Source organism: Nestor notabilis, unplaced genomic scaffold, assembly GCF_000696875.1.
Source record: "Nestor notabilis isolate BGI_N333 unplaced genomic scaffold, ASM69687v1 scaffold10857, whole genome shotgun sequence".
Taxonomy (NCBI): domain Eukaryota; kingdom Metazoa; phylum Chordata; class Aves; order Psittaciformes; family Psittacidae; genus Nestor; species Nestor notabilis.
In genome coordinates, this window is record NW_009937369.1 from 28233 (window position 1) to 53111 (window position 24879).

General features: G+C 39.1%; 1 protein-coding gene across 1 annotated transcript in view; it reads right to left on the reverse strand.

The window, feature by feature from the left end:
* Positions 1–2122: 2122 nt before the first annotated feature.
* MOCOS (molybdenum cofactor sulfurase) overlaps positions 2123–24879 on the reverse strand; it is a gene marked incomplete at its 5' end in the record, with an annotated part of 91560 nt that continues 68803 nt past the window's right edge. Inside the window, 7 exons of the mRNA XM_010018805.1 lie at positions 2123–2269; positions 9537–9641; positions 11955–12085; positions 14972–14976; positions 16054–16159; positions 16764–16888; positions 21055–21136. Coding sequence (XP_010017107.1) covers positions 2123–2269; positions 9537–9641; positions 11955–12085; positions 14972–14976; positions 16054–16159; positions 16764–16888; positions 21055–21136 — 701 coding nt within the window. The remainder of the gene's footprint in view (positions 2270–9536; positions 9642–11954; positions 12086–14971; positions 14977–16053; positions 16160–16763; positions 16889–21054; positions 21137–24879) is intronic.

A 24879-nucleotide genomic window follows, 5' to 3' on the forward strand; every position in this document is an offset into this window, starting at 1 on the left:
GTAAATCAAATAACAAGTGAAAGAGAGCTTGTTGAGGTTTGCTTTCAATTTCCTTTTCTAACTTCTGTGCCATTTTAAACAAATGACATACTGGTGAGGTGAAGAGGACAGAGCAAAGCACCAGAGATCACCTGAAGGTCAGCATACAGCAGGTCTCTTTGTATTAAATTTGCCAGAGCTGTGCTGGCTTTCTATCCAATAAAACAATGCTCTGCATAACAGAAAGGCAGAGTAAAACAGTTAAGAGATTTAAATACCAGGAAACTGTTCTTGAAGGTTCCAAAAAGCCTGCTGATTACTATGTTAGATAATTGATGATTAGACAGACAAAATTTCTGCTTTTCAAAGCAGACATCAAAGAGCAGTGCTTGGGTTCTGAAGTGGAAGGTACAACTCTCAAAACTGATCCTCAGTTTACATACATTTGAAACACCTCTCTTTTTCCATGTATTTTAGGGTAGGTTGGAAGAAAGAGATAATGTCTCTTCTCATTTCCATTACAAAGCTCTGCTGAGAGACTAATGAGAGTCTGTTCCAGCTGAAGTGAGTAAAACCAGTTCTTCAAAAGAAAGCAAGCAAGCAAGAAGAAACCAGGGAAAAAAAAAGAGAAAGAAAAAAATACTGTTTGAATTCTGATTCACACACTGGCCTATGCACTTCCCTTTTCCCATAGTACCCCACTCTGTGGTAGTTGCTTTCAGAATGACCAATTCTTTCACAATCCCACCTGCTCCCCTTCAGGAATATTCTCAAACAACTCAAGGATTGCTCCAGCCAGAAGCACTTGCACGCAGTTTGAGCCAAATTGCCCCAAGGAAGACCTAAATCACAGTGGATGAGAGTTCTGACAGTGCTTTTAGCAAGGTCAAAATTTCACTTTCCAAATGGCAATAGAGCAGCTAATCTAGGAGAATTTCCTCTTCCAGAAGGACTTCCTGAAAGCATGAAATCTCCCTGTGGCTGGCTGGACACATGTAGGGGGTCATAAAACACCTGGCCTCAATGTGTTCAGTCTTGCATTACATTGACTTTCCATGTGTTGTTTTTCTGTATGTCTTGCTTTATTTATTTTTATAGTTCTCACTATATTTGTATTTCAGATCAAGTCCTACTTTCAGGTATTTGTTCTCAGAAAACAGAAAGCATGAGTCACATTTAGAAGAATGAAGAACTGAAAAACCTCCTAAGAAGGATGTTATCAAATGCACAAAGAGTAAGAAAAAAGAATACTTTGAGCTGTTCAGGATGGAGAAGTAACTTTCCTTCTATCTATCCAACCTTAATAAAGAGGTCCCTTAAGTGGCCATTAGAGACCGCTGAATATAAACTAAGTTTAGATAGAAAACATGATTGCATTAGTTGAAGGAGCTCTGATTAGAAAAAAAGTGTCAACATCCACAAATATGTAATGAAACAGTGGGGAAATCATCACATGAAATAAATCAGATGGAAAAGTAGCAAATGGGAATGAGAGAAAGGAGTTGAGAATGAATGCATGAAATCGTTTCGTAGGGAACGTGTTCTGCAAATGGCATACTGAATCTTCCTTGATCTTTGTGCCTTTCTGGCATCTTCACACACCACTTCTGAAGAGGTAGACATGGAAGTCCCAATAAAATTTCCCTCTTCATTACCTTCAGTTTCATTTTGGAAAGCTGAATGGACTGCTGATACTCTCATGCCGCTCTCCCGCTGCTCCCATCCCACCCACATTGTTTCCAAAACATGTCCTGCATCCTCTCTCCTAACTGTGGTTTTAACAAAGCAACTTAAGGAAGCAGTGCATTGTTGTGTTTACTTTCCTTCATTGAGATGTGGGTTTCTGACAATGATGTTGTGCTTGCTTTGGGAGTCATCCACCAGTAAAACTTGATCAAACCTGTTGCATCCTGAAGCAATTGAGCAAAATAGACTTATGGCTGCTGTAACCTAATCACAAGCATAAACATGTAGGTGAGCTGTAATTATCAAGAGTTCTGTCATCTGATAGCATTTACAGCAAACAGAAAATTAAAAGACTTAAACCAGAACCAAACAAGTGGAAGCTTTTTTTTTTTTTTTTAGTAACTGACTACTGACTTTTCCCTGGACTTGCATCGAAATCTCATCTCCAGCAGAGAATCTATCCTGAACATTTTTCTTTGCTGGATGTCGGGGGCTGAATTTCCATATTCTCCTTCAGCACTGGAAGTACTTGAGACCCAACCGATAAAATATCTGGAAAGGATGAATGCAAGGGCTGGTTCATCAGGTATATGCCAAAGTTTGTCTGAAAAAAGCAAAATATTTATTGAGATGCAACTCATGTTAAAGTAATCAGACCTATAGAGGATCTCACAACCCAGATACATTTAGAAAAACAATACTGCTTTAAAAATAAGGACATATGAACTATCTCCATGTAATTAAGAACATTTTTAACTGATTAACTATAATAGACTGGTAAATAAAAGCTAATCCCATGTTATTCAAGAAGTAAGGGGATAAATAACGTAATATTTCATCATGAGTTCCATAGTATCATGTATGTAATTTACACTCCCTCGCAGTCTTGTCATTTAATGACTGTTCTGGCTTCTTGACAAATACAGTTAATGCATTACCACCAATAAAGTCTAGGCAACATGAGAATGCATGCATGTTAAAACCATGAGAAAAAGTCTTGCATCTTCTACCATGAATTATTCCCTTTGTTAACAGAACTTTTTTCTGTCTAGCCTTTGTGAATTTCCCTTCATTTGTTGTCATGAGCACTTCAGTATATTTTGCAGAAAATATTCAGAAAGTTTGTTAGGTCTACCACTTGTTATCTGTCATTTACCCTATGTAAATATTAAAAATACTTAGATATGTGTCCTCAAGATACTGAATATTAAAGAAAAAAGGAACACAACCACTTCACCCACTGACCATACAACCTGATCAGAGTGTTTGCACTTTTATGTGCGGCCTTGATCTTAAGCACGTTGAATATTACAGTTGCAGCTGCAAACAGCTGGGCGTGACCTGGCAAGGTCACAGTAAGAGAGTGGTGTGGTTTTGTGGTTTTGTTTTCCAACAGTGAGAGTTTAGAAATGTGCAAGAAACAGACTCACAATCTCATGATGATATTTTCCAAATGATTAGGTAATAGTTAATTAAAGAAATATATAAAGTAAGAAGTAAAGGAATGCTGAAGATCACATCAAATTGGTAATTGATATGTAGACTTCAGAAGGTTTTTGTTCTTCAAACTGAGGACCTTGGAAACCCAATACTAATTTTCTTGTCTTTTTTTACAGCTTTCAATAAAAAGTATTTTGTTTTGGTAGGCTACAGCCAGAATGTACCAGCCACTCTAAAGTGTAAAGTAAATAAACAAACAAATGGAATTCATTAAAACCAAACCTCTATTCTCCCTCTTTATTAAAAAGAAAAACAGCAAGCAGAGTTGTTTGGGCTACTTCTGCTACTACTTCATCTCACCAGCATTTCACATATATGTGGTATGAGTTGCTCCTGATCAGGTCTATCCTATTAATGACACTTTTTTGATACCTGTCACCATAATGGTGTCAACAGTAGTGGACACAGGGTAAGCCTGTATGGTCAGTGTTGTAGTGTTTAATGCTGAGTGTTTAATGACTGCAGCACAGTAAGATCCCAGCCATTTATCACAGTGACTGTGTTGGATCAACTGTGACGCCCCATCCCTGGCAGTGTTCAAGGCCAGGTTGGACGGGGCTTTGAGCAACCTGGTCTAGCGGAAGGTGTCCCTGCCCACAGCAGGGGGGTTGGAACAACTAAATGGTCTTTCAGGTCCCTTCCAACCCAAACCATTCTGTGATTCTGTGATGCTAAAATGGTAAGGTAGTGACTGTTCTATTTAAAATATTAAAGTACACAGTATTATATTTCCATTCTTGCTTTTCTCTTGTTTGTTGTCAAGCTGTGTTTTCTCTGTTGGTATAAATTATGTGTTTTCCAGCCTTGTGATTAGTAACTTGGATTTACTTTGTATACCCTAGTGCAAAAAGGACAGTTGCCATAATTTTGCTGTTTTAAAAAATCAGGCAAACAAATATTGTAAAGTGAATATTAGTCCATGTTACACCACATTTTACACAGAAAGAAATTTTATAACTCATCCATGTAAATGAACTTATTTGACATACGAGAAGTTTTTATTTATATTTACTGTATTGACATCTCTATTTATCTTAAAACGAGACTAAACCACATCTGGGCAGTTTGTTCACTGTAGAGAATTTGATTTGCCTATTTTTCTGTTGTAGTGAATCATTTAGCATATTTTTTTTCTTAAATCAATTTAAACTGTTCAGAATTATTTAAGAAAAGGCATGCATGAATACATCTTATCTTCAGGAGTTCTCATATACTATTTAGTAATGGTCCTTAGTATTTCTCTACTCTGATTTGACATCTAAAGTCTCATAGTATTTTTTTTGGTGCTGAGACTGGGTGATGCCTAAGGAGTTTTCAAGGTGATGGTATACTGATGGTATACATACTTTAGTACTAACACCTGCTTGGAATTGCTGACCTTTTCCTTTTCTGAATGTTCTTACGACCAAAATTTAGCTCCTGAGTACCAGAAGTGGATTTAATATCTTTTAAGTGAATTTCCTTGTTTTTTCAGTAATTACAAATATTGACTCAGCAAATACTGATAATAGCAACAGCCCTGCAGCAACCACAAAAGATGTGCATCCTGCCATTTCAGCTGTTTCAAGAGAAAGATAGAAATTTGCCCTTCTCACATTTTACTGATGAAAAATGAGGCTTTCAGATGCAGAGATTATAGCCTGCAGAGTTATTACAATGAAACATATAATCTCTCTCTGCTGTTGCTACCTTTTCCTGACTTCAAGGGCATTTTATTCTGCATGTAACCTTCCCAGGATACACCAAGAACTGGGCAGGGATTGCTGGGCTGAGAGCTCAGTGGCTTTATCTGCTTGGTCTGATGGCAGTAGGGGCTCTTCCTATCACTCTTAAACTTCATAGGAACAAAAAATGTAAAGCTCATGATTAGGAAAAAGCACAACACTTCACTGCTGGAAGAAATAGATAAAATGTACTTATTCTTGCCAACAGTGAATCATATGATAGTCATCACACTCACTTAAAAGAGGATCTATAAAATGCTGTCATTCTTGCATGTTGTTTCAAGTACTTATACTGGATCAACAGTAATATGCACTGCTTAGATATTCAGTGACAGAAATATCCTGGGTGCAGTATCTCCTTCTGTAAGATAGAAACTTGATGTGCTACATCTGAGAAAGGCTGAGATGAAGCGCCTTCATGGTACAGCTCCTAAACAATGAGTTAATTCAGACTACCACTTGGTAGGAAAAATGCCCTGTTAGAATGTATAACAAGCCCATAACTGATACTGCATGCTAAAATTTAGCTTTGGATGGATGAGTTATGGATTTTGCCCCTGGATGTAGCTCTCGGCTGCCTTCTCCCAACAGATGAATTTACCTGTTCATGTCTGCTCACTTAAGACAAGGAAACGTCCTCAAGCTATGCAAGAGGAGGTTTAGACTGGATATTATTATATTTCTTAACCAAAAGGGTGCTCAGCCATTGGAACAGGCTGCCCAGGGAATAGGTGGAATCACTGTCCCTGGAAGTGTTCACAAACCGTGTAGATGAGGCCCTCAGTGACATGGTTTAGTGGTGGTCTTGGCAGTCCTGAGGTAATGGTTGGACTTGATGATCTTGACGGGCTTTTCCAACCTAGTTGATTCTATGATTTTATTCATACAATAACATAACCTCCCTCCCATACAAAGGTTTGGGAGATGCAATTATTTAAGTGTGGGGTTTTTTTTTGTTTGTGCTTGTTTTGTTTTGTTTTTAATGTAAGGATGTTTTCTTAGCTCTGTATTCACCAAAACTTAGTAGTAAAAGTAGGCGAGTGGAAGTACTTTTAGCATGCTGGGTTTTTATATTAGAAAAAAAAGGAAAGTTTTAACTTGCTGTCAAAAGTCCCCATTTTGTTCTGCAGAAAATACATGGGCAGCAGAATGTTTTTCTAAGACTGATTTTCCTTTGCTCTACCTTAAATAAATGCATTTTCCAGTTCAGCCACCAATCAGAAAAGAGAACTGTAGCATTTCAGAGGTCTATTAATTGTATCAATCACTGTTTGCAAATGTTCCAGATCTTTGGATGAAAAGGATTGCATAGTATAAAGCCCCGTATTACGATGAAAATTACGATAATGATGCATCTGATAAGAGAAGTAATTTGCTATCCTTGCTAACATTTCAGTAAGCAGTCCAAAGGCACGGCATCTCATTCTACAGGGAAAGAAGCTCTCCCAAGGCACAATGAGATACATCAAGGAGAATCAACAGCCCACAGGAAAAAAACACAAGCCCTTTAGTGTATGAGGGCATGTGCAAACATAATGGATTTCTCTTGATGTACCGCTATCCATACATTTATGCTGGGGCAGACTGCTAATGCAGTTCCCTTTGCTACCTTGACAGCAAGTCCCAGCTTATAGCACTGCTGGAAATCTACCCACAGGGCTTCCGCTATTGTTAGCATTAAATTGCATCTGCAAAACACAGAGTATGGGCAGGAATACAACGTTCTCTCCTTTCTGTCTATGTGTGTCTGGCATCAGGGGGTGAAGCATGTGAAACAGCATATGGCTATTTTTAGGCTATTTCCTTAATGTAGTTACCTGGTGTTTCACAATGTCCTGCAATAACAGAGAGAGCTCTGCCGCAGAAGGAGAGCCCCTTTTTCCTTTTCAGTCAAAAATTACAGAAGGAATCCTTAATGAGTGTTTCTTCAGAACTGGTGGCAGCAGAGTTCAAGTTTGCTTTGTAGAGGTGTCTGTGTTTTATTTCAAACAATGTGATGAAAGGTTTCATAAAAAGCAGCTGACTAGGCTTCAGCACCCTGCTTTTCATTTAATAGGAAACATGCAAATATCTTGTGTGGCTAATTACAGTAGGTGGTTCTGAATTTCAGCTGCAATCCATCCATGCAAAGACTCAATTTTTTCAACTTGGAGCAGCAGGTTCTCAGAGTCTCAGAGGGATGGAGAAAAATATGATTTCAGAAATAAATATTGAACCACCTCTTCCAAGCCTTGCTTTATTTAGAACATTATTGAAGTTCATTGGCAGTGCTGTTATTTGGGCTACCAGTTTGATAAAGTTTGATATCTTTTTCCAGGTTGGTGTTCTTGGAAAAACAAAACTAAATGGTAAATACTGACAACTGGCTCTCTTGTTAAGCTTTCAGGATTTGAAATCCATTTGTATGTGCAGTATCTTTAATGTTTTGGAAATCAAGCAACTTACAACACCCTTTCAAAAATATCAGTACCCCTTGTAGTGCAAAATTAAGCTTAAATCTTATTTTGCTACATTTGTTTCTTGTAGTTCAAATTGCATTATTGACAGCTGGGAACAAACAGTGCTAAATTCCTTCACTGAATCTGTATCTGATAAAAAAAGAAAATGAAGTCTATTAGATGACTCCTTAACAGAAAAGCACAAGCTAGAGACATGAGTCACCAAAGGATTAACTCTGCAATTTAACACAGTCACATGAACTCGATGTTCTTTCTCTCTCTCCACTGTGAACTGTGAAAAGTCTGGATCAATGCCCGCTGCTAGGCCTGCTTAGCACACTGAGGATGCCATAGTCCTCAGGTGCTTCTCACTGATAAGCAGATGATTTGCAGGAGGGATGGGCTCTGAGGTCTTCTCAGACTAGTTCAAGCAAAACTACCAGTTCAAACTATCTCTTTCAGCTGTGAAGCTAACCAGAGGACTTCGCCTTACGCAGAGCAGGGCATGCTCACAAGATCCCATCTGCCAGCAATGCTGAAGGCTGGGAAAAAAAGAAAGAGCTGAAGGCCTGGTTCTTTGCAGCATGACTATGGTTGCGTAGCTGAGCACTCCCCCACTGTGAATAGCAGCACTGTGCTCTGCCGAGCAGCGCCTCGCCTTGCCATGTGCCTTTTATCTGGTGCCAGGCTGTTCTCGAGAGGCTGGATTGCTCTCATTGCCTTAGTTCTGTTTGAACGAGTAATTGGTTCTAGGAGTGCTTGTATCCAGAAAATATTTCCATTGCTGAGTTAATCAGAATGAAACACGAGCTCACCTTTGCTGGGGGAAACATGCAGAAGATGTTTTGCCTCTTCTGAGAATCTATGTCCTGGATAAGGTTTTGTTGCCATTTGTGAAGGTCCCTGAATACAGACTGCTTTCCTTCTACAGACAATTCAAATCATAATCCAGTAAAACCTACAGGGTTAGAGAAAGTCCTCTGCATACCACACCCCTGCATATGTGGCAGCCAGGCAACATCCCTGCACAGAGTGCCAGAATGCTCTTTAAAGTGTCCCAGGTGTTCCAGAGCCAGCTGTGGATCACCACTGCCTGGAGAGGACTCTTGTCCTCAGGCTACCCACCATGGCCAGGATCTCATCTCACAAAGGCAGGATTTGGGTGCCAGAGCCTGCCATGCGAACCAAAGTCATCTCAGGTCATCGGGAAGCTGTGCCTAGACAGCTGGCCCCTGCCTGCTCCCCTCTCCCCCATCTCACTCTGCACCAGATGGCTGGCTCCAAGACGGAGCCGGCAGAGCTTTTCACCAAGGATAACATCCATTGAAAATGTAGCCTTTTGTTTCCTTAATGAGTCACTGAGACAAATCAATGTATTTTTTTTTTTTTCCAAACAAAGAATGTCTTATTTGTAACTTGTTTGTGCATTGTTTGGGTGAATGATTTTCAACCTATTTGTCATTGCTCTGGCCCCTGTGCTGTGCCCAATCTCTGGTGTTTGGCTGGTATTGGCAAGGCTTCTGAGCCCTGATTGGCTAACAAACTTTTACAACAGGAGCTTAATGAATAGGAAGTAATGAATTTAAAGTAAGGATTTTTCAGATAAATAGATACTTATGAGGAGATTTGTGAAGTTTTTGGGGTGCCATCTAGCCATCATCTGAGCACTCTCAATTCCAAGAAACAATGCAGCTTCAGGAAGCATGAGGACTCCAATGAACACCTGTATTTCACACTTATTCTCCAGCCAAACAATTACTCTCAGCTTTGACTATATTTACATCTGCTCTGTTTTTCCTGCTAAGTAGTTTCTCACAGTAAGAACAGAGTTTAGTCTTATGAGCTAACTGTGTCATATCAAATACTCTGATTTTTCTGCAGATTTGTCTTCTTGAATGACATCATCAGCTCTTGTTTTTCAAGACCAAAATAAACACATCATTGTAAAGCAGTACATACTGAATAAAAGCAAGCACTGAAAAAAAACCCCAACATATTAATAGTCAATTTCTGAATAAAAGCATGTTGAGCATTTAATGGAAATAAACAATGTCATATCTGGGTTGTAAGTGCATCTTCTTTTTACTGGGAAAACAAATGGATTAGTGTAACAACTTAGTCATGAATATTCTCTCAGCAGATATTTCACTATGCATGCAATAAAGTCACCACATCTTTCTATGCAGCTATTTTAGAGTGCTGTACTGACCTTTCTACCTCTGGCCGCAGACAGGGACTGCATAAATTCTTTGTTTCGTTCCCCAGACTGTTGATCGATGCAGATTATTTGACATCTGCTACACGGACCCACAACCTGATTAAAGAAGGTTCACAGCTGTATATCAAAGCAGTACAACACAGAACAGTATAAGCTTCTGACCACCATAATACCTTAAACACTTCTCTCTCACATACCTTTCCTGTGTTCTTTTATGCTTTCATTATGTAAGAGGTCAGGCCTGTTCACCTAATGTAGTGGGTACATTTTCAAAGGGTCTACTTCTGAAGGTCTCACTGAATTTTTAATTCACTTTTTTCTTTTATTTTCTATTCTTTTAAGGAAAACTTTCCCAGAGACAGAATCTGAGAAATACAAACATTTACATAATTGCATTTCCTGATGGCTTCACTTCATCTACGGGCTGGCAGGGCTACATGCCCAAAGGAGAACTGAATACAAAATCAAGACATCGCCTCAGGATTCAACTCAAGGAGGATTTTCTTGGGTTTGCTTTACATTGTTTCAGTGCAGCTGAAGTGCACAGTGTCTTTCATATATGCATGGCACTTGTAGATCATCAGAATGCAAAATGTGAATTTTCACAAGTTTATATCATCAGAAGGAATAATTACATCCCCTAGTCTAACACCATATGTAATACAGAGCATGGATCTTGAAGTTAATTCTTGTTTGAAATAGGGTGTGTTTCTATGTGTTTCTATGGAAAAAAACCCTGAACAGATTTCTTCTTAAAGCATTCAAATGAAGAAGGAAGACATATTGCAGTTTTGCTTAATACTGTATCCCTAACTTTAGCAAAGCTGTACGTTGTAGAAACTAACTGTTCTTAAAGAGTATCCCAGTATACACATTCTACCTTTGTAAAATGTGTTATAAATTTCAAATAGGGCAAATAATTAAACCTTACACTGCCAACATTTTTATATGCTGATCTGAAGTGCTATTTCAGGTTTTTTTGAGATACATCTAGAACTGCTTTTACAGCTTTTCAGTGTAATCATCAAAACCATACATTTGGCAGCTTTTTCAGAAGATTATTTTCCACAGCTTTAATATTTTATTAAAAGAACAAGAAAACAAGACAGAGAAGGAAATATTTTCCCCTGCTTTGCTTTGTTCAACAGCTTCTTCAACAATTAACATAATTTCTACCGTTACTACATCAGTATCTGAATAAGGACCTGGCAGAAACTAGAAAAGACAACACAACTTGCATAAGCCTTTCTATTTTTTGCTTGTATTCCTAAAGTATTGCAATGCCAGAAAGAGGAATGCCCTTTTATTTTGTAGTTTTACAGTATCTAACACAACAGGATCCTGAGCTGAGTTCCCTAGTGCAACTCCAGCCTCCAACAGGCTATACACTAAGGATTTTGTCCTTCATGTTCCTCATTTCCTACCTAAAGGAATTTTTCCTCAGTTTTCTTTAAGTCTTATTACAGCTTACTGATCAAAGTACCCATAAAAAGAGCAGATAAGTCCTATTTTCCACCCTTACAGAAAAAAATTACTTGTCCACTTCTTACAGTATGCTGACCAGAAAGAAATAGGAGTGGTGTCCACCAGAGCTTCTATATTTGACCTTAGCACTTTTATTATTCACACCTTCATTATCACCCCTAAGAAAATAATGAATAAGCCACTTTCATGTCCTAGGCAATGCATCTTCAAATACATATTTCATATCTAAGTGCCAGACAAATCCGATAGAACATGTAATATGTGTGTGCATCATTCCCTTAGGTTTCATATGTAGCTTCTTCATGGATCCTTTGTTGAATATTTTCTCAAGAAAATGTATTTGCCAACAAACTTTGTCTCTTCAGCATTTTCTGCACAGTACGAAGCACATTGTGCTGTTAGCTATGATACGAAGCACAACGTATGAAAAAACCCTGCCAGGCTAGACTTGGAAACGTCTTGAATGGAGATTAAGACAAAATGTAGACAACAGAGGGCAATAGACTGTTCACTTGTATTCACGTCTGGTCTTTTGGCAATCCATTGCTTGATGCTCAGCAATCCGAGGTTACATCTGGACTATTATGCTTAACAGCAACCAGTATTCTCTTGTGAAAATACTGACTAAATGCTTACTGCAAACTCTGCCTCAGAACAGTGATTAGTATTCTGCTCGGTTGGATAGAGGTGGGAAATTTTATGAATTATGAAATTAAAACAAAAAGACACGGAGAAATATGTCAAAACGTCTCAGTTATATTGAAGCATGTATACTACAGGTCACAGCATGTTTTTTTCTTACGTCCTCCATAAATTTCATCTGCACAAACTGTGCCGCCCATGTTGAGGTCAAAACATTGCAAAAATCGCTCTGTCTCCAGTGGTCAAAATACTCTGTGATGGACAAGAGAGATGTGTTCGTACCTGGAATCGCAGAGCACCTATTGAAATCTCAGCCCATTCTTCTTCTTCAAAGGACTCTGGTGCACTGATGACAATGTTGGCACGGAAACGGCGGATTAATTCCTCTATTTCCAATGGCTCTTCTAATCTGTCTCATAGAGGTGACAGAGAAAAAGAAAACAATAAAGTTTATTAACTAGTACTGCACCAGCTGGTTGTGCTGTAAGAATCTGGTGGCTAATATGATTCAGCAACTAATTCTCCAGAATAACCTGGACCAAGTTTTATTATAAGGGCTATAAAAATGACACAAGGTATTTAACTGTAACTTGCAATCTTTTGACTGCAATATGTAATGCTCTAGGTGTCTTCCTCAGAGGTGTAACCCGGAACTGTAGGTATGAAAGCATGTAGACAGGCAATTCTGAACAATGTGTATTGTTAGCTATTTCCTTATTAGTTATCATATGTAACAAATATATGTACATCATACGTAACAACAAAAACAAATGATCTTTTGAATTAGCAATCATTTGACTTGGTAAATGCTTCTAGAAAGAAAGCAAATAGAAACTTGTTCCGCACATACTGCAATGGTAAAAGGGACAAAACCAGCAGACGCTGAAGGTGAAAAAGACCAGTAAAGGCATTTTATGAGAGAATATATTTCTTATATTATTATTATTTGCCTTTGGGATGCAGCAGATTGCACCAAATGGTAGGTGTTTTGAAAAAAATTAATCTCTCTGTGGCAATATCTCTACCTCTTTACAAGCATTTGAACTGCCAGAGTGTAGATTTGTGTCAGTATGGAGAACATATATGAGACAGACAGAGCAGCAGACTGCATTCAAATATGTGAAATCTTGGCTGGACCTTTGAATTGTCATTCTTCACTCTTCTTCTAAAGGAGAACCAGACCAGTACCAGAAAAAAAGACAGCCTTGAATTTGTGAGAATTCTTTCAGCACCCTTGTTAGTGGGGAAGAACATTTCTTTATGCATTAGCTATTATGGGCATGAATAATTTCTGATACTCCGTCAGCTGTGGTCTGACAATTTTGGGATATGACACCCTACAGCAGAGGCAGAAACTTGGGTAAGTAGTGAAAAGAGAAGTTTCTGCCCGTGGGGGAGAACAAACCCCAAACCCCAAAACTACCAACTTTGTAAGGACATACAGTTTAAAATGTGTTTTAATTAAAATGAGGAAAAAACACGCAAAATTAAGGTACATGGAAAACTGTTCACATCAATCAGTCTTGGCAGAGGAAGCCTGTAAGTGAAGAAATGGTCTTGATGTTATTTAAAATAGTCTGGATGATTTTTTTTTTAGCAGACAAATGTGCAAAGGATAAACTGCCTGTGCAGATTTTCAGTCAAACCACACAAGCCCCACTCCACCTAGGCTTTGCTGTTCACAAGGACTCCAGCAGCCTTGGGGTAGAAAGTGAGATGGGAAGCTGAAGGGTTACAGGTTTTCCCTTGAGATCCCACAAGCAATACCATGGCTGAGACACAATTTGTAATGGCTGAGAGAGATCAGAGCCAACGGAAGGTGTAGACTATGCTGACACTCAGACAAGGAGGAAAATAATACTCACGGACAAGTTCAGTTATGCTGTTGTGTTTCCTTACTTTGCTGTGGGCTCTTGGAGTTTGGGTGCTGTGTAGCCTCTAGTTTTGAATGCATTTTGCGACATATAAGTGCCTGCCACCCCAGCCAGCACCAGTACCAAATCAGGACCTGCAGCATCTTAAGCCAACTTCAGAAAACTGCTTTGAGTTTCTATGATTTTCTATTGTTTTATCCCTTGGTGCTGTTCCTCAAAGACTGCAGTGCCCCTACCCCCAGTCCCTCTGCCTTCAACCTGCTCAGGCTCACCTCCAAAGTACCTCTCTTGCACCCTCAGAACTAATTCTAATTACTTTGCAGTGTGTATCTGAGTAAATTCCCATTATTTCTCCTTCCTTAAAATAAAACATGCATTGGGTGGATGGAGTGAGAAGCATCTTTGTCCTACAAATCTCAAGAGTCTGTTGTGAAAATCACTGGGATTTGCCAAAGCCAGCCTAGGTACTTTGAACTTTTCACAGTAGTGGGTCCTGCAATGCGGAATGCATTACACCTATTTAACAGGCAAACTTGAAAATGAGTATTTACATATTCAGGGGAGTATCTCTAACAAGAACATCTGAGCATAAGGCCAGGCCATTTCGATTCTCATAGAGAAGCCCTGTAATGGCAACACCAGAGCAATGGATGTCTCTATGTACATGCAGCTCTCCAACAGTATGTTACATGGCCATTTTTAATTAAATTGCTGTTTCTGTTTCAGACCACTTCTCAAGACCCAAGTGCAAATTGGAAGATTAATTTTAACTTACAGAACAGACAAAGAGAAATTGTTAAAACTCAACTGAAGATTGAAATTGTGTCATAAATCTTAGCAGTTTTCCATTAAAAAAAAATCCACATGCCAAGAAGCTAAAAAAAGGACATAGTTTTAAAAAGACCCATATATGCAGATTCTTGAAAGTGCATTGCACAATTCAGTATTTAGAAAGTTGGTACATGATTTAGTATCAGTGCAGAATGAAGATACTGTATATCAGTGCCGAATTTATTTCCCCAGCACCCTGAGAAAGCCCTGCATGGCAAAACAGGGAGGAGTTTTCCACCTTGCACTGCAGAATGGGAAGCCAGATGCTTCTCAGGCAGCATGGCAGCTTCAGTCACATCTGGAGTTTCCTTTGAGGAAAAGCAGATTACAAGCCTAAATATACTAGAAGAGGCATAAAATCAGTGGATCATCTGACATTGCATATTTTACCAAAGTTCCTTGTCCTCCTTCATCATCACTTGCTGCTCTCTTTGGTGCCTTACTCATCTTCTTTTCCCTCAGATCCCATGTCTGGAAGGTTCCTTACTGAGTCTCACCATGGAAAAAGCCAAGCCTGAGTAAGGGATGCCTGCAAGTGGTGTTCTCCCAAGGAGATGTAACTAAGCCAGTCAAGCCTCAAAAGAAGGCATAAACCATCACTGAAAAGGGATAGTCAAACAGCTGAGAGAAGGACTGATTCAAAACTTTTCCACATATTTTTCCCAAAGGAGCACTGCCATGATATCCTAAAATTGCCCAACTGTCTTCTCCTAAAGAAAGAGAACCCTCAGGCAATGCAAGCTTCAGCGTCTGTAATGATGCTTCATTCAGTCAGTGGTTTTAAATCCTGAAGTTTATATATCCTCCTACAGATATATATATGTGAAAATATATACATATTCCTCCTATACACAAACCAGGAATTTCAGTGCAGGGGGCATGTCTGATGGGTGACTAAAAGGAAAGAAGATGACTCCAAGCAGAGGCAGGGAAATTGGGAAAACAGAAAAGGGGACTCAGAGATAAATGCCAGGGCTGTGGCACAGCTACGATGGAGGCCTTGAGGGCAGATTTTCTGTGCAATTTGAGCCTGTCCTAGTTATATTAAAGAAAAAACTTTATATTGTCAGTATATGAAAATCTGGTGGGTAATGGGCTCCTTATCTTTGAACTGTGGGCTTTGTCAATGTTTAATTTGCTGCTTCTACCTCCCACTTTTGTACAAGTAAAGCCAATTTCAATTAAGAAATGAAATGAATCCTACAGGTAGTTTTGAAATATTTCTGTTGTGAATGTTGTGAATGTAAATCTTCATCCTTCCCATAGGAAAGAATAGCTCAGCAAGAAGCAAGATCTTGTATTTTCACCTGCCAGATTATTTACGTTGAAAAAATGTAATTATCCTTGTTCTTCCCACATATAAAGGTTGTCTGGTTCCTAACAATCTCCCACCACCTAATAATTTGACAAGAATTTTGTTTAAGTTTTCCTAAAGATGACTAGCAGACAGATTTAATACAAAGCATTTAATCCAAATTATCAGAAATCATGCAAGAATGAGTAATTTAGTACATATATGCTCATAGCACCTATGAGCAGTTTAATACCTATATATTTGTTAAACATTTACAATTACTATATCTAAAATTCCAGATAAAACAGTTATATTGGAATCTTACGGCAAAATTCTGGAATCCAAGACCACTGAGAGACATCTGGAGACAGAAAGATCTTACCTGTCAGAAATATATTCTTTCAGATGCAGAATGCTCGCTACATTTATCAGGAGGTATTGTGCTTCATTCACAAGAGACAGTGAGATGTTTGTAGCAGATGCCAGACCTAAAAAAACCCAATCCAACATTCCAAAATGATTGTTAAAAATCAGGAAGATTGTACTAGCAATTTCAGCTCATCTCTCCTTTGACCTCTTACTCATTCTCATTAAAAGAATTACTCATTTGGCTCCAGACACTAAGGAAAGATTCCAAGAATCTCCTCAAACCTGTAAATGATAATGATGCAATGCATCATTAAGATAGAGCTGAGGTTTTACTAAATTTGTAAAACAATTTGCAAGAGCAATATCTATGGATTTTTGATGGTCTTTCGATTTGATCCTTTTTATAATGACATTTAGTCTAAGAATAAATTCTTAGTTTATAGATTTTTCATACTCCTTTTTCAAAATAATCACTGAGTTTCCAGACAAAAATCACGGTCATGATGATATAAAAAAAATCCCCAGACTGATGTAGCTGTACACTTGCACTAAATGGAAGAAGTGGAAGGGAGCATAAACACAGCTTGGGTATAAATGTACCCTGTGAAGCCTACTAGATCAATATTGAATGACTTTTATCAGGGTAGTTATATACACAGTATGAAGTCTGAGAGACTGATGTTTACTGAGGAATTACAAATATTGTTAAGAATGACAACATACCTTTTGTATTTTTCTGATGTGACATGTTTTTCATGTCTGAGCTTTGTCTTATCAAGCGACATGGACGAGCAAGAAACATAGAGAACCAGCCAGCAATTCTTTCTCCACAGTCATATGTTTTTACCCTATTATAAGATAAGAGTGACTTAAAATTTGATTGCCCAAACATTAATTTGCAAAACTGAAGACAAATCACAAAGATGTGTATTCTGCTTCTTTCAACACAAAATAGAGAATCTGTATTGTCTGGTAAGTATCTGATGCAAAGTTCTTCCATCATTTTATCTCCCAATTTCCTCAGCTTTACGCTGTTACTCTTGAAGTTAACATTCATGAGATCTAATGTAGTTTTATATAGAAAATTACTGTGGAATGAAGGATTAAATAATCATAACACTCAAGACACTGACTCTGAAGTACAGTACAGAATTATGAAAAAGTTACTTTCTGGTCTGTGCTTTTTACTATAACAAAGAGGATAAATCTGAGCTGAATTTAATATTGCCCCACTGTGCCACACTGTATGTAATTTTTAATGATCCCATCAGGTACAATGATGTTAATTTCCTAATTTAATTCACGTTAGTACAGACATTCCACATTAAAACATGGGTCCACTCGCAGAGCCCAAGTATCTCTCTATCTAAAGATGATTTCCATTACTAGTAAATTGCCTAATGAGTTATGCAAGGGTGGCAATAGATTTGCCTTCTTTACTTGGATGCAATCACTCTTAGAATGATTTTGAGATCACCCTTTTCAGTTCAGGAAGGGCACAGATCAGACCACTGGGAAGTGATCCTATTTGCCCCTAGATTTCTCAGCCCTGAGTAATCTTAACATCAATCTTTTAAAAACAAGGCCTCTAGTTTAAGTTACTGTTCTGGGTTCCCCTCACAGATAATGGAAAGAGGTAACTAGTTTCTGTGTTAGATGTCAGGATGACTTCCACTGGTATTATTTAACTCTCTTTATTGACTACAAAAGATTTGACTGACACAACTTTAAAATGGCATAAACAGGTAAGAGGAATGCTGATCTAGGTAGGATTCTTGTAGCAAGGAACATGAAGTAGCAGTAGTCCTATGCTCACCTTGTTGTCCTACCCAGCCAAAGAGGCTGATTTGCATGGAAAACATCTGGAAAACAGCTCCTCACAACAAAAGGTGCTAAGCCCTAGGACTGAGAGATGAAGTGGCTTGGCTTTACAAAATGCTTTGTAGGTTCAACAGAGTTACACAGGTTGAAAGCCAGGACAAGTGAAATCAAAGAGATTTTATAATCCTGTAGAGATCAGGTGTCTCTTCAGTGCTTGTTCTGAATGCTGATTGTGGTGCAGCTCTGCGTCCCTCTCCCCACTCTGAGACTGGACAACTGCATCTAGCCAGTGATGTCCTATAACTGAAATGGAACTCTGGTACTATGAGATGTGGGCACTGTGGCAAGAAAGAGGCCAAAAAGTCAGTCTGCACATGAGATTGCATAGAATGAGCTGAGTGGTTCTTGTGCCCTAGCTGGTCATTGTGTTAGGGAGGATGCTGCTAGTAAGAAAGCATGAATCTTGCATTGTAACAGTGCAAGTGAAACAAATTCCCAGAATATTTTTTTCCCACCCAAAGAGGTGCTAGGGGCGTTTAAATTCTCTTCTGTGCCAACTGCCTCTAACAGCCTTCTGGGGCTTAATATCGTATAAATCAGGAACAAAATTTTGTCCTCTTTTTTATTTGCTAACTATTTTGCGTGAGGGTGGCTGAGCTAGAGACACACAGCATTCTGAGCATCTCATCAAATGTCACTCTGTACCTTTTGTATTCCAAGACTCCCGTGTTTTCAAATTGCTCTCCCTTATTGTCAGACCATTTTCTGAGCAAGCACCATCATCTCTTCAAGGTCTCAGTCAAAGTCCTTCTGTTGTAGCTCAATTCTACTCATTTTCTGCTCGTGCTTATTTTTCTGGGGTATTATTTTACATTTGTCAGCATTACATTTCATTTGGCACATGTCAGGCAATTTATAAAGGAGGGCCTAGTTCTGTCAGACTTGACTTGCTGTTTGCCTTGAGTTCCCCACTCATCTTCCTGTTATGTCATCTAGCTTCAGCACATTACACCTGGTGCCTCTAGCTAGGTAATTTACAGAACAAGAAACAAGGACAGACGAAGTCTGAATATTGATCCCACGAGATATAATGCACATATTTACACACAACAGGTTCAGTTCACCTTGTTTTTAAGTACACCTTTGTCTTGTTCTACCACTGATATCCTTCTCTTGATCTCTTTGATATTGTGGCCTGTCAAAGAGGAGGCTGTGTCCCTACCTAAATCAGTGGAGAACTAACCTTGAGCATTTAGGGTCTTCTACAGCATCAGTAACCTTAACATCACTAGCTTCTACTTGCATCTGCCCACTGTTAGATATTATACAAAAAGCCATGTCCCTCTGATGTGAGCAGCACATGCTGATGGACAACCCCCACTGAGATGAAAGCTAACGCCGATGAATTGCTTCACAAGGGAAACTTGAACCATAAACCCTTCATGGCTTTTGGGAAATTAAACTTCTTCACTTAAGTGCTTGCAGATTCTACATCATGTGCTTTTCTCAGCTATCTCAGTGTGAATTCAGAGTAACCACCTAAGCCAACAGAATTGAATGAAATCACAGCATCAATAAGTGGAAAACGCCTTTAGTAAGGCATTCTTTTGAATAAAAGCCTTTTAACAAAGATTTTTGGTCCACTGTTTACCTAAGGCAATTTGCAGAAAAGACCCCAGACCAGAAATCACCTCCTGCCCTACTGCAAAGCACTGTTTTGCTCCTCATTTTTTTGGCCCCAAAGTCTTTTCTGCTGAAACGCGGGAACCTAGCATCAAGTGTTGCTGGATATCTATGCAGTTTCAGGGCCTCAACAACGTTGTCTACTCATTCTGCCTTACTTCCTGCCTTGTTTACTTGCTAATCACAGTCCATTCTATGCAATTTGCCTTACATTTCCCCTTTCTTTGTGATTCTATCTCTTTCTTCCTCTTCAGAACTCTAAGCAGTTTCCCATGAAAATTTCCTACTTTCTACAATAAAAATAACACAGTCAGTGACATGAAAGACAAGCTACAATAAACAGTATGGCAGTAAATTATATGAACATAGAAAGATAACCTAGGCTATTTTAAAGCCTGTAATAGATGGCCTAACCATGGGATCCTGAGGATGAGTCAACACGAAGGGAAGTGGGACAGATGGTTAAAACAAATGACTCTTGGGTGAATTCCACTACCTGAGGAAAACACAATTCTGAAGAAAACATCCTCTTTATCATCTGAATAGCTAGTAGAAAAGAAGGACAAGATCATTTCCTGCATGGCTCCATGGGGAAAATGGCCAGGTCTTCTGCTGGTTTGTTTATGCCTTACCCTCAGAGAAGCAAATGTAGAGTATTACAAAGAGTTAGTGTACCTTGGCTGAAAGAAAACATAAATCTGTAAATGGCTCTTTTAATTGGACTTACCAAGGAGCTTGGTGAAAAGAAACATAGTAGATAATGCAAATGTATGTTAGGAAGGCACTCGATACACTGCCACTCAGAAAACTGAATGAGACTGGGAAGTACTTAGACAATATGATGGATAAACACTTAAGTTCACTGATAAGATATTAATTTATTCATAATGTTATATTTGTCTGAAGTGGCATGTCTCTTGATTAGAGTTAATGTTTTTTCACATGCTCACCTGCAATCTTCCCAAGATTGTTAAGGGGACACTGATCAACATGAGTGGTCAAAACAAAATTAGAGGGTTGTAAATATGGAAAGTTGTTTATAACTTCAGCAGGTTCTAGCAATTTTGAATGTGTGCAGCACAAAATGGGAAAAGTTGCCAGCATCATTACTGTCAAATGAAAGAATTGAATTGAAGTTCTGCTGAGGCCCCCAGTTGGAATTTGGAAGTACCTGGGGACACCTTTCCCTCTTATCCTTGGAGCAAATAAAAAAAAATCTCCCTCACTCAAGCAAGTGCCAAGTCATCACAGTCTCTTATACCACTCTTCCCCCCTTTTTCCTTTTTATTTTTTACTGTTTTCTATCAATCAATGAGATGTGCTGGGCATGCCAAATTGTCCACTAAATCTGTCTTCTGGTCCACTAAGTCATTCATTGCTTTCCACCCCTCACCCGTCCCCCCTCACCCGTCCCTTTTTTAAGGATTTCTGCCTCTGCATGTCCATCCAATCATGTCCTGAGCGTCATTACACTGAGTTTCAGGTTTGATTCTTCTCTGCTCTCACTCACCTGTGTGAACAGACTTTACTCTCACAGATCACAGTCTCTTTTCCAGTATTTTCTTCTAGTGATACAGATACTGGGTCCATGCCTAGATGAGCAAAAAAAACAAGCCATATTTAATTAAAACATTCATGTAAAATCACAGGGTCATGCAAAAAGTTCTTATTTTTGCACCTGTTCACAATCCCAGCAGTCTCCCAAATAGCATGACAAAAATCCTTTCTTTTTGCTAGAATTATATTCTCTGCCTGAAGGTGGCTCCAAATGATAACGCAAAGTACAAAGGCTGTAGATGACCTTGGAACTCAAGCCACATTAAGGAATATAGAGTTTCAGCTTTGAGTAACTTCATTCTTTGTGCATCTGAGGCAATGAAACTGGCACAGAATTACTGTCTCAGTCACGGTTTCTGTTGAAAGGATGAGTTTATCACTGTTGTGTTCCCTCTAGCAAATCAGGAGATGAACATAATCACTGTCGAATTGATTTTTTTTTTTGAGTGGTGGGATGTAGTGATCTGAAAGATGAAAGATGGAGGAGGGAAAGATAAAACATAAGCACAGGCTGTTCAAGGAAAGAAATATAATGTATCATATAAAACTACAGTAATTTAAAGAAAATGTGTATGGAAACCACTAATGAAAGAACTATTCCCATCTATCCATCTCTTAGTTTAAAGCAGATGAGGAATCCCTAGTAATGGTGTGTGCTAACAACCTCTTCCATACTGTTCTTATCTTGAACAGAATCAGCCAAAGAGATGGACAGGCTATTGTGGTTTACTAGAAGCAAAAAAAAAAAGCTGTAGTATTTTGCTTTCTGTTAGTTGAAAGCAATAATCTGAAATGATGAACAAAGGGGTTTAGTGTGCGGCTGCAATGACTACCAACTCTTCTGCAATATGCTGCAACATATACCAAATACTTGGATCTCCCACATCCCAGCCTCATAACAACACATTTTGATTTCACCCACTACTTCCCGTCTGTATCGTAAGGTAAATGAGAATCAAGCTCTACCAGCTCTGTGATATGGTGAAATCAAATTGTTTTATTCTCTTCTGGAGAGTAATGAAATGTAGCTTAGATTCACTATATCCCAACTATCAGCTCTGTTCCATGCACATTTTACAAAACAAAGTTGTCTACTCCTTTCTTAGTTAATGATGTTGGTATACTTCAGAAGTGAAGACAGAAGGGGAAAAGCTAGGCTCATTTAGGAAAATAAAACATGAAATAAATGCATTGAACTCGCTTGCAACAACCTGAAAAAGAAGCCAATGTTATCACCTTACAGAGTAGAACCAACACTCTAGTACTTTCAAACAATAAACATTAGCATCATTCCTTCTTGAAAAGAAGAGGTCAAGAGGTTTCATCCTGGATGCATCCTTAGCTGTTATATCTTTTAAAAAATACTTCCTAAGCAAGGCATACTCACAAAAGATCTTAAAATAGAGACTCAGGGCTTTAAAAAGCCGTGCGTTTATACATCAGCAACTGTATCACATTTTTATTGAACAGTACACATTTTACAGTGATGTTTAGGTCAGTTAAACATTGTTAATTGCAATTTTATTCTAACTTAAGGCAAAAAATAAAGCAGAATATTGCCAGTTACTAAAATGTAGAAGCTGTCATTCTCTATGGTCATTGGCTTGATAATAAAATTCACAGATGTGCTCACAGTATTAATATAAAAAAAATATTCTTGTCTTTATAGCTCCTATTTTCAGTCAATGAGAAAAAATAGAGGTCTGTTATTTCAGTAGACTGAAATATAAACTATTCATGTATATTCTTTCATCAGTGTATGCACTTAATTCCCATTATTTTTATTGGCAGTAACACATGACTATTTGAAGGCACAATAAACTCCATAAAGTGTAATTAGTTGCTCAGTTTTGCTAACATCTTTCTACTCCAGTATTTTAAAGGGCCTTCACAACACTCAAAATTTCTCCCTCTCTGCAGTGGCAAACTAGTGCCCAACTTGCCAGAATAATGCTGATTGTCAGCTGAAATGGAAAGAGAGAAATTAGTCCTCTACAGAAGAGTATTCTCAGCCAAATAGTCTTTGGCTGACTTTTGTGTAGGTCAGAAACAAACCCAGTGTAATCTGTACCCCCATGTATTCCATGGAGCAGAACAATAAGATTTCCCTTGATTCCCACTCAAGTGGTATGGCTTCTAGAAATAAAGGTGCTTGCTCCTGCTCATCTTCGTTGCTGGGAGCCTGACCATAAACTGCTTCAGTCAAGATACAAGAGGTTGTTTTTCTCCATGGGAGCTCACTGATTTTCTCAGTCCAGGTCCTGTGATTACAAAGATTCATTACACTCTTCATGTCAAAAAGCATAGGAAATGCCTGTTAACAACCACATAGCCTAAGAAAATAACTCTAACAAAATCAATAAATGCAGTTTCTCAAAATTAAAATCTCACTCCCTCTACTGAAGTGAAGTAAAGCTAGTGAAAGAGCAAGCACAAGCCCTTCTCCTGCCTCTGCTCTCATTTACCCATTTTTTCAGGGGTAAAGGGGATGCCTGGAGCTCCCCAGCTGCCATCCAAGACAACTAATTTTGCAGGCATGCCAGAGAAATATCCTAAGCTTTAAAGCAGTTTGGGTCTTGTCTACAGCCCCAGTCTGATGTCCTTGCTACCCACATTGGCTGCAGGATAGCACAGCCGGCTCAGGGAGACCGTGGGTGTGCCCATCCAAGGCTGGTTGTTAGACAGGCTACGGAGACACCCAAGGCGCAGGGGTTAAAGAAAGAACCAGAGGTGGTGTCTCAGCACACGGAGGATTCAGCAAAAGGTATTAAAGTAGTTACTCTCACACTAATTCATGCTAGTAATTTTATTTTGTGGACAGAGAAGACTGAGAATTTTAAACCATATCGAAATAGAAGAGCCATAAACACATTTTCCACTAATGAAAAGTTCTAGAGGGAGAGGAAAGCACGTGCCTGGAGGGGGAGAGCGGGCATTCATGAGTGTTCAAAAGTGGAAGAGATAAAGTCTTCACCATCATCTAATAGTGCAACAGCAAAATGTTCTTTAAAAATGCTGCATACTTCAGCTATGCGGCATTCACCCCACCTGTCTTAAAGCACTTACCAGAGGCACCCAACCCAGCAGCACGGTTGCCTTGGGCTCCCTCTGTTGGACAGAGACACCTGCAGACAGCAAAGCATGCTCCAGATGGAGATCATTGCCACTGTTTGCTCTTCACAATGAGAAGAGCGCAGATGATACCAGAGAAACTGGTAGAGAAAGCAGAATGGTTACAGCCTCCTTGCAGAGGAGCAGGAGGAAGGCAACTAGCTTGACAGCAGCAATCACCCATTCAGCTGGGAGCTGCTGAGTTTTCATGTTCAGTGGACTAAAGGGATTCAGTAAATGGGCAGCCTAAAGGCTTCGTCTCACTCTTTTCCACTGCTGTCACCTCCCTCAACCCCTCCCCATCACACTGAGAAGAACAGAGAAACTCTGCATGGGAACTGTGAGGGCAGGGGGAGGAGAGGGGGAGTTGGAGAAATAAAACTCATCTTGAAAAGATGCATGCTACTGTAGCTAAGGAAAAGCAGTTTGGGTGGGAGGCATCCAGTGGGAGAAATAACTTGTAAAGCAACAAAGCTGGAAGAGACCTGGAGGTGGCTGTACTCAGCAGGCTAAGTGCTACAAATCAGAAATAACGCTAGCCACCGATATAGGACAGTGAAGGCTTTGTGTTGCAGAACAACCAACCTGGCTCCTCACCACGCTGATCGCTGCTCCAGCTACACATGCAGCTTTCAGCTTCAGGTCCTAAATTAGCAACAAACTACCG